We start from the raw sequence: 14,544 nt of genomic DNA, 5'->3' as shown, positions 1-14,544 counted from the left end.
GAGTTCATTCCAAGATACAGAAAAAAGTCAAAGCAGATACATACATATTAGTTGGACACAGGAGAGGTGGCTCCCTTAATGTCTTCAGTTGAGTTCTGCTCATCGTTTCGCTTCCTTACAGCTTGTTATGAGTTCAAGCTGTTTTAAAATCTGCCAACATGGCAATCCTTATGTACTGTACCCTTTACAGTGCTTCCAATTACTGTACTTAGGGCTTCAAGTAATGACTAGACGTCTGTCAGAGCTTCACACCCCCTCTGTATTCAGTGCGATAACTGTCACTCAGACCCACTCCTGCATGGAGCGCTTGCAGTACAGTATGTGGCGCTGTGTGCTCTTCCTCCTGAACTGGAAAACGGTGTAGAGGAGGACCATCATGCACAGTGCCAGGACACAGGGAATAGCGATGGCCACTGCTTTCTCCGTGCCCCCCGTGCTGTCCAATTTGATGACAACGTCCACGTCACCGTTGTCGTAGTGGCGTTCCTCTGCCACTGGGGGGTTCCAGTCCCAGTCGGGATCGGCAGGTAGACCGTCACAGCCCATGAAGTCCCTCAGGATGGACCTCGGGTAGCCGGGCTCTACACGGAGCAGCTGGTTGTTGAACTTCCAGTACTCCTTTCCCTTGTAAAAGTAGGTGAAGCCTGGAGCAGAGTACATAAACAAATACACTTAGGTACATTAATCTGGCAAAGAGCAAGTATTGTGCAGCTGCATGTACCACTAAAGTACCCAAATCTTAAGCTCTAGCAGCCCCCTGTCCCTCTGTAAAAATGCCTAATAAAATAAAACCCAAAATGAATCAGGAATATCTCCTCGACCATAAGACTTATATGCATATATCTGGTCTTCTTTGAGACATAAGAAGCAAAGGAATATTAATCCACGTAAGTAAACTACATTTAGCAAATATAGATGCAATAAACGAAAACAATTATATTTTTTAATCCTCGCCTGGTATACAATCTAAATTTCAGAGGTAAAAATAAAGATCCCATAGACAATGATGCAAGTGAATGTCTTCTGCTACTCTTAGATTTCAACTTTAAATGTTACGAAAATACACAAAAACACAACATTTTTGATACAATCAATAAAGATATGCTCAGGCGGTCTCAGTGTTGATCAATATTCATATGGCTGAAGAGCTCCATGCTATACAGGCATATAAATGGAGAACGCAAAGGCCCTTGTGGTCTATGTGGTATCCACAGATTTATACCAATGAGATGAAAAGAATGATGTATAGATTGTTAGTGCTTGTTGCCATCTGGTGGCGGTATCAAAGTACTAAGAGCTAGAGGTCGGCTGAAAAATGATCCCAGATCTTTTGAAGTTGTTCTTGTATTACAAAATGTCTGTCTAGGACTTCATTGTTAGAATACTTCATAATAAGACTTAGTTTGGACAATACAATTGGCTGACTGATTGTGAAAGCTGAAGACCTCATGTTTTCAAAACAGTATAACATTTATATGTTATATAAATAGATGATTATCAAATAGCGATATTTCATATCAATGTCATGGAGGAGGTTGTTTTCAGGGGGTCAATATCTAGGAAAAAAATGATTCATTATCCCCTCTGTGCTTTTGGATGAACTTCCTGTTTTCCTGTCGTGTTGTTGCACAAAGTGAAACGGTAGCAACACATACCAGACAAACAGTATTTTAAGGTGTTGCCCTTCATCTTTTCTAAATGTCTTAAAAACAATAGATATGCGATGCCAGGGTGTTCAATCTCACTGACTAGTTACATGGTCCATAAAGCTGACGTACCATTGGCCTTGTCCACAAAGGCCCCCTGTGGAGAGTCAGGGATGCCTTTCCAGATGGTGATGGGTTTGGGATAACCTGGATCCATGGTTCTCATGTCCTCATTGTACCTCCAGTACCTACAACAGGACAAACAGAAATACAGTATGCAAACAGTCAGTGACATGTACCCCTTGCTCGACACCTGACCCTACAGTAACAGCTGATCTGGGTCAATTTTAAGTAGGAGGAAATCATGCTACTATTGTTGTGAGCATTCACAAATCCACAAACGCGAATTAGCACAGCGTGATGAGAGTTAAATCAATCTAACAACTGGACCCATTCACCAAATCCATCAATGCTAAACGACAAGGAGCTCAAACTAGGGCTGACAGACAAAATCAAATATAGTCCAGTCATACACATGAGAAAGGCTTTTCCACTCTTGAATCCAGGCTTTTTAAAGAAGTAGTGCCAGGTGCACATGCAGCCAAGATAAACAGTCCCATCTCATGCTAGAAAATGGCCCCGCACTGACAAAAGAGGCAGATGCTAAGAGAATCCATTACCAACACGTTCAGATGGTGAATTGACAACTTACAGAACACGTAATTCTAAAGATTTAAATAGCTGTATTGCACACAATCAAAACACATTGTATTAAAACATGTATCGTGGCACAGCACTGGACTTCTGCGCACTGTGTCAGTGACAGACTTTTTTAGAAAAAGAACTCAATCATGACCATTTAAAGATCTGCAACTGACTGGATTCACATGACCAGAGAAAGAGGACAATCAATCATCCATACTGTGTTTATCTGCCTGGTGAATTAGTTTCAGGGGTTGTTGTGATTGATCTACTTCTCATGCACTGGCACCCACACACATAAATCTTGCTACACAGTGTCATGTCTTTGAATTAGAACAAACACCACCCTGTCACAGAGAGAGAGAGATGAAATCATGTTCGAGACGACGGACAGAACGTCCTGTTTGTCGTGATGTGCAGCAGCAGGTTGAGGGATGACAGTATCATGACAAAGCATTTTGTCAGCTTTTACCATGGGTCCTCTGACCTCTTGGGATGTGAGTTATCATGACAGCTGAACAAACACGTGAGTCACACTGGCATACTCTCAAAATGTAAAACCCTCGCAACATAGATAAACAACACATTCTCAGAGTTGGTTGTTTTGTAAAGACTTCAATTTGCCTTACAACTGCAGGTAACTAACTACACCAACAAATATATCAATGGATGTATGCAAGCAGACCAAATACTTATACAAACTATATAAACCATATATATAAATACTTTACAGGCAAAAAAGGCTTAAATGCTGAAGTAACATAATCCCCATCACAAATGTTGCTCTAACGTTGGGTAATAATGGGTTGAATGTCAATAAGCAGCATTCTTCAGCTGTTAAATAGACAATCAGCATTTTCATAGCAACGTGTGACAGCTTACAGAAATGCCAGCTCATCTATGCTAAAATTAAAGATGCACTGATCAACAAACCGGCAAAATTATTAAAAATGTAATGGGACACAATACCAAAAATCATTAAAGTTGAAAGACTGCGTTAAAGGAAAACAGAAGGGAAGGAGCTGACAAATACTTATTATTTTCTTCTTTTGTCTGTAGGATTCACTCCTAAACGCACTGCATTATAGTTGTTTATACCATTTGGTAACACAGAGACAATTTATGGTCATAAACAAAAGACTTAAATAAAGATTTCAGCCATCAATGGTCCTCACAGTATTTTCTTTTCCCTGACAGACTCCAGTTCTGCCCAACTACTTAACTTCATAACAGTGCCAGTAATAATTCAACACGGACCTGTCTCCTTTGAAGAAGTAGGTTTTGGCGACATCCTCCCACCAGACAGCTGTCTCGATACTCTGAGTGGGCATGCCGCTCCCGAACAGCGAGATGTCCTGAGGGTAGGAAGGCTGGAGAGTTGTGTCCTTGAAGACCCAGAAACGGTTTCCTAAAAATACACACACCAATTTAGGAGGCTCTGGGACAAAGATATTATCATAAAGATGACCTCAAATATCGCTGTAGACGAAAAAACTGCCGGCCGCTCAGCTCATTCGAGCCTTTGGTGTATTCATTTGTATTCACATGATTTCAAATGTCAGATGTATCACCTCGTCTACAAAATATGTGCAAGGCAGAAAATCTATGAGGTGGAATCTATAATACAATAAAAAGCAAGATGATGCTCTGAAGGCTACACCGCCGAGACTTGTTGTTTTCATTTTTATTGAAGCTATTGTTGCATTTAATTCATTTTGATCATAAATGCCTCAGGCAGAGTGAGGAGAGCTGCTGTGGTGGTGTTCTTGCAGTAAGTAGCTAGACATCACATACACACACATGCAGTTAAGTCCCCTTGAGTGAATAAATAAAGCATGGGGCTCTCTGATCCCGCTGGGTGACAGATGTCATGTTAATCTGCCTGATGGACGGATGGCTGCATTGGACCTGCACCCGTTCTGTTAGAGCGCAAAACAAGCTCAAAGTCACCCGCTCAGTTGCTATATGATAAAAGATCACTATGTGTTTAAAGAGCTTGAATGCAAACCTGAACTTGTAGTGGTGGTTTTTCTCATTTTTTCGGATTAACCTGATGTATTTTGTATTGTATTCTAATGTAAAATGAATCAGGGAATACAATTTTGATTGAATAAAATGAAAGCTGCCATGTGGAATTTTCTTGTAAACAAACAAGAGTTTTGTTCAGTATTTTCAGCACAAGGCTTTGTGTGTCTGACAAATGTCTTGAACGCATTCCCTTCCACATTGGCCAACCTAATCCTGTGTTTACAACCATGTTTACTAGCCAGCAGTCTCCTTCTTCCTCACCTTTGTTGGTGCATTGCTACATTTCTTGGCGAGTTACCAGCAAATGCCATCAGCGAAATAGCATGAAACCGGTGGCAGAAATATGCATCATGTCGCCTGTGTGTTCTCACGTGTGGATGTGCATCATAGTGCGTTTGCAGAACAATAACAAAACGGGTACCCACTCGTAAAAGCATTGCTCTGTTATAGCGCTACTGGTGGCCGAAAACACTACAGGGTACCTTTGATGAATAACAAAAAGAAGAAAAAACATAATCCAAATATGAAATAATTACCTTTGAAAAAGACAAACTTTCCTTCGCTATTTTCATACACGGCATCAATTTTGGGTGGCAAGCCTTTCCAGAAGTAGTTGATCTGCATGGGGTAGCCAGGGACTACGGAGTTGTCCCGTACCCTCCAAAACCACTGGTCCTATAGAAATGAATAAAGTAGAGTCATCATCACCATTATCATCACCAGCACCCCAAACAGCTTTAAAACCAGCAGCCATGTTCTCTCAGGTTGCTGATCTAATCTACCTTGAAGACGAAAAGCTCCTGTCGGAGGATGGCCAGGGTGTTGAAGCCTCCGTCACAGATGTTGGGTTTGGAGTTGGGGTTGGAGGGCTTGGCCCCCCCCTGTGGAGGGCGATGGGGTCTGGCATGGCGGTCATGTTTACGGGGGTCTGAGGGAGGGTGGAAGCGAGGAGGAGGGACCGTAGGCGGGGGCCTGGTGGGCTGTGGCGCTCTATCTGGTGGACCTAAAGAGATGAAAGGTTTTTCTGGACCTACCCATTGAGAAATTGAATAACTTAACTGTTTTTTCGACCAATCCACCTTTAATGTTGGCACAGATGATTTGTCATTTGAGTCATGTTGCTATGCTGTTGGCTGTCCTCCTTAACAGCTGACAAATGCTGCCTACTGGCAATCAACCTAACATGACTGAATGTTGCAGCAGTATTTGTAACAAGTATTTGCAGGGCTTCAGTGTTAATAACATGTAGTAATACGGCTTCAAAAAAAGGTTGGAACAATATAATGCATATGTAACATTGTTCTTAAGGTCCCTATCTAACTACTACTTTTTAAACTGCTAAAATTAACAGAAAAGGAGTTGTCTGCTCAACGTCTACATCATAAACAGAGAGATATAAAATAGAGGGTTACCATAGATTTTCTGGATGCCCTGTAGGTCATCGTGAGGTAGTTTGAAGTTCTCTGTGTCCATGTACTGGTAGAAAGGAGCCATGATAGCGGTGGGGTCGTTGGAGTGTTCCAGACCGAGGGCGTGGCCCAGCTCATGCACCGCAACCAAGAACAGGTCGTTACCTAGAGAGGGGAAGAAGGACCTTGTTAATGCAAAAACCCTCCGTCATACATGGCATACTGTGCAGTACGTGCAGTCCATAACAAGAGGTGGAGGAGCATGAATGTGATACTTATGTGTGCAGTGATGAAACAGAAGAAGAAAACATACACCCACGCACAGACACACTCATTAACAAGCAGTATTTGCATTTTTAATGTTTGTTTTTATTTCTTTACTTTGTTGTAAAGCCCTTTTAACAACAAATATTTACATATGAGAATTGACTTCTTTTCTCAGGTTTACGTCTTTGTAAATTGACTACCTTTGGGTTTTAGACTGTTGGTTGGACATAACTGAGCATTTTTTCTGACATTTTAAACAAACCATTAAGTACATTATTGACAAATAACCGGTTTGTTAATCAACAATGAAAATAATCATTTCTTGCAGCTCTCTGGTCCAAGCGTAACATCTATTGAGCTATAATGTCATGCAATGTAGTGCAAGTAAAGATCATTGGAGGTATATTGAAACGGCACATAAGAGAAGATAGGCCACATGTGAGCCGCAGAGAGCAGAGAGACGCACACTCACGTTGCGGCCCAGACCCCCAGAGAACAGTGAAAAAACAAACGTTCATACAACGCACCTGAACACATATAAATGTCGGCATAGTAAACATCGTGGGTCTTGTTTTGTATCACATTCATACAGACAAATGAAAAACAAAAAACAAAAAAAATGCAACGGTCAGCGTCTATGGTCAGCACTCAGCTCGTGTCAACCTGATTTAGAGAAAAGTACACCATTTATGTACAGCTTGTGACGGAAGCTGTCCCCAGGAGATTGTTGCCCTTTAAAACATGATATCCACTCCTGCCAGCAGCGCTGCACTGACCAACCACTGACCCTCAGCCAGCAGCTAAAAGGTTACACCTCCCCCTCCCCCATTTATCTAACACATCCAGCCTCTTCCAACAAACCAAAAATGTCCCACAAAGCCTCCCAGGAGACAGGTCGGAGCTACCATTAGCGCACGTGTCAACATGCAACATTTACAATTGCACCGCCATAAAAGCCCATTAAAGGTTGCACAGATTCCCAGACACATAAAGCAGAGACAGGAGCTCTTCAGACTCAGCCCTCCACATAGAGAACTATGGGACACTGCGCAAGGGTGATCGTGAATTTGATTTGGGAGTCTGAGACAATTACCATTGGAGTATGAAAACAAAAGAGAGTGAGGGAGGGGAGCTGATGGGCGGCAAACAGTTTCCCAGAACAAAAGCAATGTGAGCTGTTACCCTCCTCCTCCACTAATGGGAGGACAGAATGTAAGCGTATGGCACATGGGTATTAGCGGAGCAGCCTGGCGCCCTGTAGGTAGGGTAATGAAAGTGTGTGTGTGGATGCTCCACTAAGAAAGGCTCTATTATCTTATCTCCCTCTATGGGATGCTGCACCCTGCCGGAATCCACATTGGCATGGGTGGCCCACCGCAGTATATTTGACAATATAATCCGTCACAACCTAACCTAACCGGATCTATCATAACCTTATCCACAATAACATAACAAAGCAAAACGTTATATAACATCACATCATAAGACACGTTGCTGTGTGGAATGCCAGCGTCAGGGATTCACATGGTGCAGTAAGAGGATTTAATGTATAGTACTGTAAATCCATTCATTTTGGTTTTTTGAGTAATATTAGTTCCACATCTGGTCATATTTTCATTTCAATGAGGATAACCAAATGTTGCCCTGCTTATGCAGGTTGGGTTTATTTAGCATTTGATGATTCGTGAGGGAAAGAGGCTGTTTGTTGGGAAAATCTCCGATGAACAAAACAGACTATAGCAGAAGAGGTATGACAGAAGAAGAGCAGGGGAGCACCAGTCAAGAGGACTGGTGAACTCAATAATCGACATCACATACAGACAAGCTTTGCTGTCGCACCACACTCCATTTAAAAGGGGAAAAATACACTACTTGGGTCAATTTGTAAAGATAGTGAGTTTCCCAACTTAAAGGACATACAGGGGAACAGACCAGCGAGCTGTTATATGTATAATGTTACTGTTAAATACATGCTGACTATATACTCTGAATATTTTCAGGAAGTGTTCTGGTGTTTTTATTCTCTCGCTTGAAATGAACCTTGTGCTTGTGCTCCGTAGTGTGCTGAGGAAGTGGTTACAATATTAAAACATATCACGCATGCATCATTTTCACATTTTGCAATGGTACGGATAGAGAGTATATCGGGCACTTTTTTACGTCTTCTGTCACCTCTCCTGAAGCATACCACTGAGCTAAATTCACTAAAAACAGAATCGCCATAATCATGTGCCAGCAACCAATGTCTTAAAATAGCAGAGCACTCTATCATCTGAGGAGCTTATTATGCAGGGAAAAAAAACATCAAAATCCTGACAGATGGGTTGATGCGTCTTTACAGAGCACAGCCCGATCAAAGACATCTCTGCGTTCTTTGTTCTTGGTTAAGCATCCTTCGTACCCTGCCCTGTGATACCACCTCTGCTACATTGCCCTACTCAGCTATCTGTATTCCCAGTTTTTGCTTTCCATCAGTCCTCATCTGTCTCTCATGATGACTGCTCTTATTTTGTTGTTGCTGTTTCTCAATGCGTCCCTCATTCCTTCCACAGCCCTTTACTTGTTTACTTACCTCTACATTGAACTACCTTTCTTTCTCTACTTTCTTTCCTTTCTTCCCCAATCCTAATATCTTCCTTTAATAATTTCCTTTCCACTCTTCTTTATTAGTGGCCCTTCGTAGCCTTTGTCTTACCTCTTACCATCGCCACTTTCTCTCTCTCTCTAGATTTAGGTTTTACCGCCTCTTTTTTCTTTCACTTACCATCGTGGTTGGGGTTCCCCAGGGTCCAGGGCTCATCCGAGTCAAAGTGTGTGTCGCCTCCGATGCCTGGGCCCGGGAAATAGGCGTGGGCTAGGAATCCCCCCTCCCCGTCGAAGGGTGAGCTGTCACCGTGAAAACCCGAAGCGAAGATGATGGTGATGTCCACGTCGCGCCTGCCACTCTCCAGCTCGCTGTATGGAACGGCCTCGAAGCGGAGGGGAGTCACACCTTGCCAGACGTCAAACGCCCGCCGGATGGCATTGTGAGTCTCGCGGGCGCCCACCTTTGGTGTGACATTTTTTATGCTGTGGGAGGAAAGAAGGCAAACCGATTGAAAAGGCTCCAGAGAGCCACAGTACAGGCCATGGGGCTGAGGAACGGCCCTGCAGGTTGTGGTTTACATGCTGTGTTCATAGCAGTGGAAGCGTTCACATGTTATTTTAAACCGCCAGGAACAAAACATCCAGCAGAAGTGGAAAGAAAATACACACCACATCAACTCCCGTGCCTCGTTATCCCATTAATTATGAGTGAACATTTTTTGACTTTTCAAAATGAGAAGACACACACACACACACAACCAAAATAAGTTGCACTTGACACAACTACTTAAAGCCCGCCAGCTTTTTCTGAACTTTTAACACAGCAGTCGTTATCAGTCCCTCGCAGGCAGAGAGGAATGGGAAATCTTCTCCCTCTCTCTCCACTCATTTTCATGAATAAAGTGCAGTCAGCAGCAGCACTGGCTCAGCACTGATTGACATTCCATTAGGAGAGGTGGCTCATCAATTCAAATTCGTGGAGGAAGGAAGGATTTGAATAAATTGACAGTGTTATCGTCTTTTTCTTCTGTAACCTGTCAATTTGCAGTTGTGCCAGAGACCCGTTTATCAGTTCTCCTCAGAAACCATTAAAAACTGGAGCTTAATCGGGCGAGATAGAATGAGAGTTTGAATATTTCTTCTGAGATTACAGACAATTTACACTCAGGATTTTTCAAACAATTGTATACGAAGGAGAGGAAAGCCTTCAATCTTCATGCTACTCAGCTAAAAGTGTTTGTTTTGTCTTAGAAAAACAGTAAATGGAGGATTAAGAAGAAAAAACAAATAGCAAGCTATTTATAATCTGGAAAGTAAACATACTCACAGCACACATGGGCACATTTATGTGTGAATCTGTGATGTGTGTGTGTGTGTGTGTGTGTGTGTGTGTGTGGGTGTGTGTGTGTGTGTGTGTGTGTGTGTGTGACGTATATGAGCGGTCTCTATGACAACACGGAGCATGTGATCCCAGATGGTTAAAGAGGAGGAGATGAGAGACGGAGGAGAGCTGAGAAAATGAACACATCTGAAACCCACAATGAGCGCTGCCAAGCTCAATGGTCGCTATGACAACTGCCTCCACTATATCTCACCTGTAGGTGATGTGCGTACGCTGCCACTTCTGTCCCGTCAACGCATATCGCCGCTTCCGTGACCTCGCGGCACTTTTGAATTTGTCCGGAACGCCACAGCGAGGCTTTTGCATCCAACTTAAAGAAGAGGAGAGAGGAGAGGAGGCGACTCAATAAAAGTCGCGAGGCAAGAACGCCATCAAAAAGGCCGAATACAGCACTGAAGTGAACTCAGCAGTTCTCTTCCTGATGTAATCACGGCAGCAAAATAAGGAAGTGTTGTGCAAAAATACCACTAGAACTACTCCAAACTACAGTCATCGTTTCAAGTGGAGGGTTAAATTCTCAATGGGGGCTGAGAGGAAGTTTCATGTTTTCTCATTCATACCACATCAGATTATCACAAGTACAGAACACACACACACACACACACACACACACACACACAGTAATGCATAGGCGAAACATTAATTCTCACCTCAGCGTGATATCACTGCATCATCATGCAAAATGAGAAGAAGGAAAAGTGTTAAAACCTTCACCTGAGGTTGTTTCAGACGAGGTGATGGGGGTGAAATGAAAATCTTTATTTCTGTCCTTCACTAGTACATTGAAATATTGATAGCCATTCCTTCTGCATTTTTAAATGAATGAGGGGAGCATTTGCATTAATGTCACATCAATGGCCTGGTGAAGATACATCGCAGCTTGTGCTTGACACGTTAGCATGTGTGCATACTCACTCCTCGGTTCTCTCATCCAGTGTCCCTGTGACATTGAGACCATAGATGCGCTGCATGGCGGCGATGGCTGAGTGCATGGTGTGGGCTGAGCGCAGGACAGACATTCCCGGTTCTGTGCGGGGAAGGTAGCCATACTTCTGTAGCCATCCCTGCGAGAGGACGGAAGAGGGAGAAGGATTTGGGCCTTCAGTTCGTGGCTATTTTAAGACTTTCTTTAGCCTCTATTAGAAAACTCAGAGTAGATGGGAAGGCCGGAGGAAAAACATGGTGATGGAGCAGGAGAAGATGTGCAAAAAAGACGCACAGAAAAAGTTGCACTTTGCAGGTTTGTGCGGATAATTGATGCGTTAATCATCTACTACAATGTACATGTGTCAACCCGAGCTGTAAAATGTGAAAGTCTTCCCGTTTGCTGCAGTGTTCAACTTGAATCACCTTCATTTTGTGTTTGATTACATTTGGTTCCATGTGTTCAATATATTTTCTTTTCAGCAAATTTCACTGAGGGACGCTAACGAATACAAACACAGACCGCAGACATTCCTCCATCGCAGTGGTTGGAGTACTGTGCTCAAAGGCACCAAAACAGTAGCTGTTTAATGAGGGCAAAGTATTATTTGTTTAGTTACCCTACCCAGTTTTTGCAAGTAAGTGGCCAATCCCATAATAAAAACCAACAAGAATATGGCGGGTCGTTCATCCCACAAACAATGCGTTGAGGTGACTAACCATTGCTACAGTATATATATATATATATATATATTATTGTATTATTGGAAGAGAACATGGTTATTTCTATATTTAACGTCACAGAAGCATTCATGAAAAACTTCATAGATTTAACATGTAAATAGTCTTGTGTTTGCAGAAACGGTCTCTCCAGCAGTGGTTCAGGTGTGTGTGGATATTTGTCCCTGGACATCAGTGCAACTGTTTGCATTTGAATCCCTTCTAGCGACCTTAGTCAGTGTTTGTGTCTTGCGGCTGCCGGTCAGCCTACATGTGCAGGACTGTGGCCCTGCCTCCTCTTGCCCTACAAAGCGAGAGTGCGGCTTGATACAGAGGAGGGATGCGAAGGCCGTGTATCATCCAGAGGGGTGGGGGGGGGGTTCACTGCCAGACTCAATCTGAGAGGTCGAGAGATGCCCACGCTATCCACAGCTGTCCACACGCTAACCAGCTGCCTCCCCATCACTACACAGCCTATGAGATATGTTCCAGCCAGCTAATCTGACTAGCTGTCCTTGTCCACCCCCCCCCCCCCCCCCCCCCCCTGCTGCCTCTATCCTTCTTTCTGCTGAGCTAAACGCCTTGTTTATCCTTTTTCTGTCTCTTCTTTTTCCTCCCCTCTCTCCTGTGGGCGTGTTTCCTGTGTGTGTGTGTGTGTGTGCGTGTGTGTGTGTGTTGTGTTTGTTAAAAGGCACAGATCTCAGAGAGATATCAGGCAGATTTCAGTGAGCCATAACATTGAATAACGATGTGTTTGTGTGGCTGGCAGCCTCAGCGTTTCATTTCTACAGAGAGGTGGGAGGGGAGCCTGAGGTGAGGATGAAAATGACATCAATTAATAAGGTACAAAAAAAGAAAAAAGCAGCAAATCCTACTATGCAGCTTGTGTCTGTAAATATTTAATCTCCTCCAACACCGTGATGATGCCAAGGCATGTCTGACTTTATGTTGGCCTGCCACAGAAGCATATCGATGAAAGCAGTATGCTTCACATCTCTGTAAAAATAAACCACTCCATATATCTGGGTTGCACATTTAGGATCAGCGGGCTGGATGAGCTCGTGGACCGCAGAGCAATAAAATGAGCATCCTTCTGTTTCATGGCACTCTGCAAATGAGGAATGCGAGATATATTTTTTTTTTACCGTTCAGCGCGTGAGCTGTGCTGATATGCTTCCAATGTGTCCATGTTATCCGTTATGGTAATTGAGCCCACGGACACATATATACATCCCATGGATGCTTTTTTTTCACGGCGAGGCGGATGATGTAGGAGGAGAGGAGCGCGGTCATTTGTGATAAGCAGGCAGAGGAAGGCCGTTTATCTTACCTCAACGCTGAAGTGATGATCCTCCTCTCCGGACACAGCGCACGAAATCCAAAGCAACAAATGCAAGCAGAATGCTGCCGCGTAAAAGCAATCCGATGGTTTTCTTGTACTGGAGGATACTAAGGTCATAATGACCTGTTTTTCCCGAGTGTTTATTAGAAGAAGCCGCCCGTCTGCTTTGGCTCTTGGTGTCAAATGAAAATCATCAGGCAGAGCTGTTCAAAGGCAGGTTCGGATGAAAAAAAAACGAGAAGGAAAAAGGCCCCCGTGTTTTATAAGATCCCGATGGTGGCGTAAAATGTTCCGATGTCAAGCAGAGATAACGCGGCACGTTAGACCCGCTGCCCTCGCCATTCTTATTTACATCAGGGACTACATCTATCCAGCAGCATCAATGGCCATGTACAGTACCCAGTCTGCGCAAGATAGGCTCCCTCCCGACTCGACGCCTGCGCTTTGATTTCTGTCACACAGCGCAGCGCCGCTTGGCAGCATCATGAGAGCTGCCCCTGCACACTGCACGAGAGATGAAATGCCTTTCCTCAGAACTGCCTGCACGATTGACTTTTACATTGTCTCTATACAGTTTGAAGCACACGTGCAGGCAGACGCTGTGATTTTAAATTACTGATATTAATAAACAAAGGCTCAGATCCAGATTATGGACTGATGGACATTCCTTTGTTGATGCCTTTATACACAATAGAGCCAAATCATCTCTATGTGCACTGACAAAACTGCGTGATATTCCTATAATAAACTAAATATAGCATGCACCTTGCAAATAGTTGACAAATGAATCATCTTATCATTGTCATCATTAGCTTGTTTATAGTAAGACAAGGAGACAAAAGCTGGCCATCAGTGTATTCACACTCTCTCATCTTAAACTATCTGTCCCACAGTTTACCCCCTGTGTTGGTCTCTGGCCTGAGGACACAGAACAAACGACCTGACAGAATCCCAAGACATTTATAGCTCCTGCAGCTCTGTAGTGCTGAAATGCTACAACAAGCTGCCCCAAGCAAAGCGAGCCACAAGATGGCGGTGTTTCACAGAGGAATGAGGCCGTCAGCTGTTTTGCTCGCAAACCTCAGAGGGCACATGGACACACTGGGACCTGAATCCGCCCCACGCGATCTAATGAGCCGGGAAATAGATCTGACATTGATTTGAGGTGACAGGCAGAAAGGGCATACTGGAAAAAGGAGTGACGGAAGAGCTCACGACAGAATCCTCGTCACACTTTATAATACAATACCTTCCTTTCAAAGAAGAAGCCAGCAGCTCTGGAAAGAGTGTGGCTACCTGAGGAATCTACATTTTAGCTGATTACATCCAGTATCTCATTCCATCAATCAACTTGTACTAGAGAGAGTTGGGATGAATATCATCCAAGCTGACACATTTGTGACTTGGCAGTTTTTCCTGCGAGGTCCCGCGGTCCAATGCCAGCCAGTCTGCTATAACGGACATCTTTTTCATCCCTTTTATTCACACTTGTGGATGACTCAGAGATTCCTGTAGTTA

General features: G+C 43.5%; 1 protein-coding gene across 1 annotated transcript; it reads right to left on the bottom strand.

The window, feature by feature from the left end:
- Positions 1–282: 282 nt before the first annotated feature.
- mmp16b (matrix metallopeptidase 16b (membrane-inserted)) lies at positions 283–13,143 on the bottom strand. Its single transcript, XM_076097939.1, has 10 exons — positions 13,015–13,143; positions 10,956–11,104; positions 10,234–10,350; positions 8,817–9,121; positions 5,789–5,950; positions 5,159–5,379; positions 4,913–5,051; positions 3,606–3,756; positions 1,779–1,894; positions 283–644 (listed from the first exon to the last, which is right to left on the bottom strand). Exons 1-10 carry the CDS (start codon positions 13,141–13,143, stop codon positions 283–285), a joined length of 1,851 nt encoding a protein of 616 aa, XP_075954054.1.
- Between the last annotated feature and the right edge of the window lie 1,401 nt (positions 13,144–14,544).

This window comes from Anarhichas minor, unplaced genomic scaffold (assembly GCF_050575085.1).
Source record: "Anarhichas minor isolate MPS153535 unplaced genomic scaffold, ASM5057508v1 ptg000024l, whole genome shotgun sequence".
Taxonomy (NCBI): Eukaryota; Metazoa; Chordata; class Actinopteri; order Perciformes; family Anarhichadidae; genus Anarhichas; species Anarhichas minor.
This window is presented reverse-complemented; position numbering and strand designations above follow the sequence as displayed.